This window comes from Merops nubicus, unplaced genomic scaffold (genome assembly GCF_000691845.1).
Source record: "Merops nubicus isolate BGI_N331 unplaced genomic scaffold, ASM69184v1 scaffold20622, whole genome shotgun sequence".
Taxonomy (NCBI): Eukaryota; Metazoa; Chordata; class Aves; order Coraciiformes; family Meropidae; genus Merops; species Merops nubicus.
The window spans coordinates 2,935-4,278 of record NW_008593107.1 but is presented as its reverse complement, the minus strand read 5'-3'; the positions used below and the strand labels follow the sequence as shown (position 1 = coordinate 4,278).

Sequence of the window (1,344 nt, the reverse complement as noted above, 5' to 3'; positions counted from 1 at the left end):
GAAGTCCCCCTCCCGCCCAAACCAGCCTGTGAATGGCTGTTGCCCTGGGGGATGACAGGGATGTGTCCCACTGCTAACAGGAGCTGGGACAGTGGGTTCCAGCCTGGGGAGTGCTGCTGTGCTGGGATCACATGAACCACTCTTACCCTCCCCAGGGCTGACACTTTCTCTCTCTTTCCTTACCAGCTCCTCTCTGAGGAAGCTGCTTCTCCTGCCCCTCCAAGCCGTGTGACCCAGGAGCAGCTCTGGCTCTTTGCTCGTGAAGCTGAAGTCAACAAGGACTACAAGCTGGCATCTCTCTACCACCAGCAGGTAAAGGAGCCCCTCTTCTTCCCTGCCCATCTCCCTGGCACCCAGCACCCTCTGGCAGCAGTGTGGGCTCTGTGGTGCCAACAGCTCACCCCCAACTGCTCTGCAGGGAGGAAGGAAGGAGGTGAACCCAGCCAGGATGCTTGGGCTGAACGTGTGAGGGATTTTCTAGGGAGATGCTGCTCTCTGGAGGATGTGAGACAGAGCCTGGCCAGGTCTTTGAGGACTTCAGGCTCCAGGACAGGGGAAATGGGATGAGCTGGTCCAAAAGGGGTGCTGGGTCAGCACGGGGGGGTACTGGGCCCTCTAGCAGGAGGCTAGGAGGAGGTCAGCTGAAGCTGGAGGACACGTGGGGTGAAGGAAGCTCAGAGCATCATCCCAGTTAAGTGAAACCCTAGCATGTGAGAGACAAGGGCTTGACTGCAGCAAGAGTGGGCTGGGGGGAATCCGTGCTCATTCCAGAGTTGTCTCCCCACTCCATTGTGTGTCCTCACCCCAGCAATGATCTCCTTTGTCTAGAGGTTAGCTCAGGACCAGCACAACCTCCAGTACTGGCTGGACTATGGGGCCTTCTGCCTCCTGCTCGAGGAAGCAACCAAAGCCCAGGAGTGCTTCCAGCAGGCTCTTTCTCTGGACCCCCAGAACATCCCAAGGTGCTGGACGCTCCCCATGGGTGGGTGGGTGGTTGGAGGTGTCTTCCCCCACTGCTGCCTGGCACCTGCAGGGTTAACCTGCCCACCCCTGTCCCCAGCTTGCTGCTCTGTGGGGTGGTGGCTGTGGAGCTGCAGCACTATGAAGAGGCAGAGGTGTTCTTTGAGGATGCCTGTTGCCTGGAGCCATCCAGTGTGGTAGCCTGGACACTTGCAGGTACAAAAGCAAATTGTTCTTAGAACCATGGAGGTGTTTGGGTTGGAAGGGACTTTTGAGATCAAGTCCAGCCATTCCCCCAGCTCCCCAATGCCCCGTGTCCCTCACACCACATCTCCAGGGCTTGGAAACCCCTCCAGGGGTGGGGACTCCACCACTGCCCTGGGC

The 1,344-nt window shown here is 58.7% G+C and overlaps 1 protein-coding gene across 1 annotated transcript in view; it reads left to right on the top strand.

Moving 5' to 3' along the window:
• The window catches only part of TTC18 (tetratricopeptide repeat domain 18), a gene marked incomplete at both ends in the record, with an annotated part of 18,222 nt that overhangs the window by 16,147 nt on the left and 731 nt on the right, over positions 1–1,344 (top strand). The window contains 3 exons of the mRNA XM_008935371.1: positions 187–312; positions 829–962; positions 1,061–1,176. Of these exons, the coding sequence (XP_008933619.1) occupies positions 187–312; positions 829–962; positions 1,061–1,176 (376 nt within the window). The remainder of the gene's footprint in view (positions 1–186; positions 313–828; positions 963–1,060; positions 1,177–1,344) is intronic.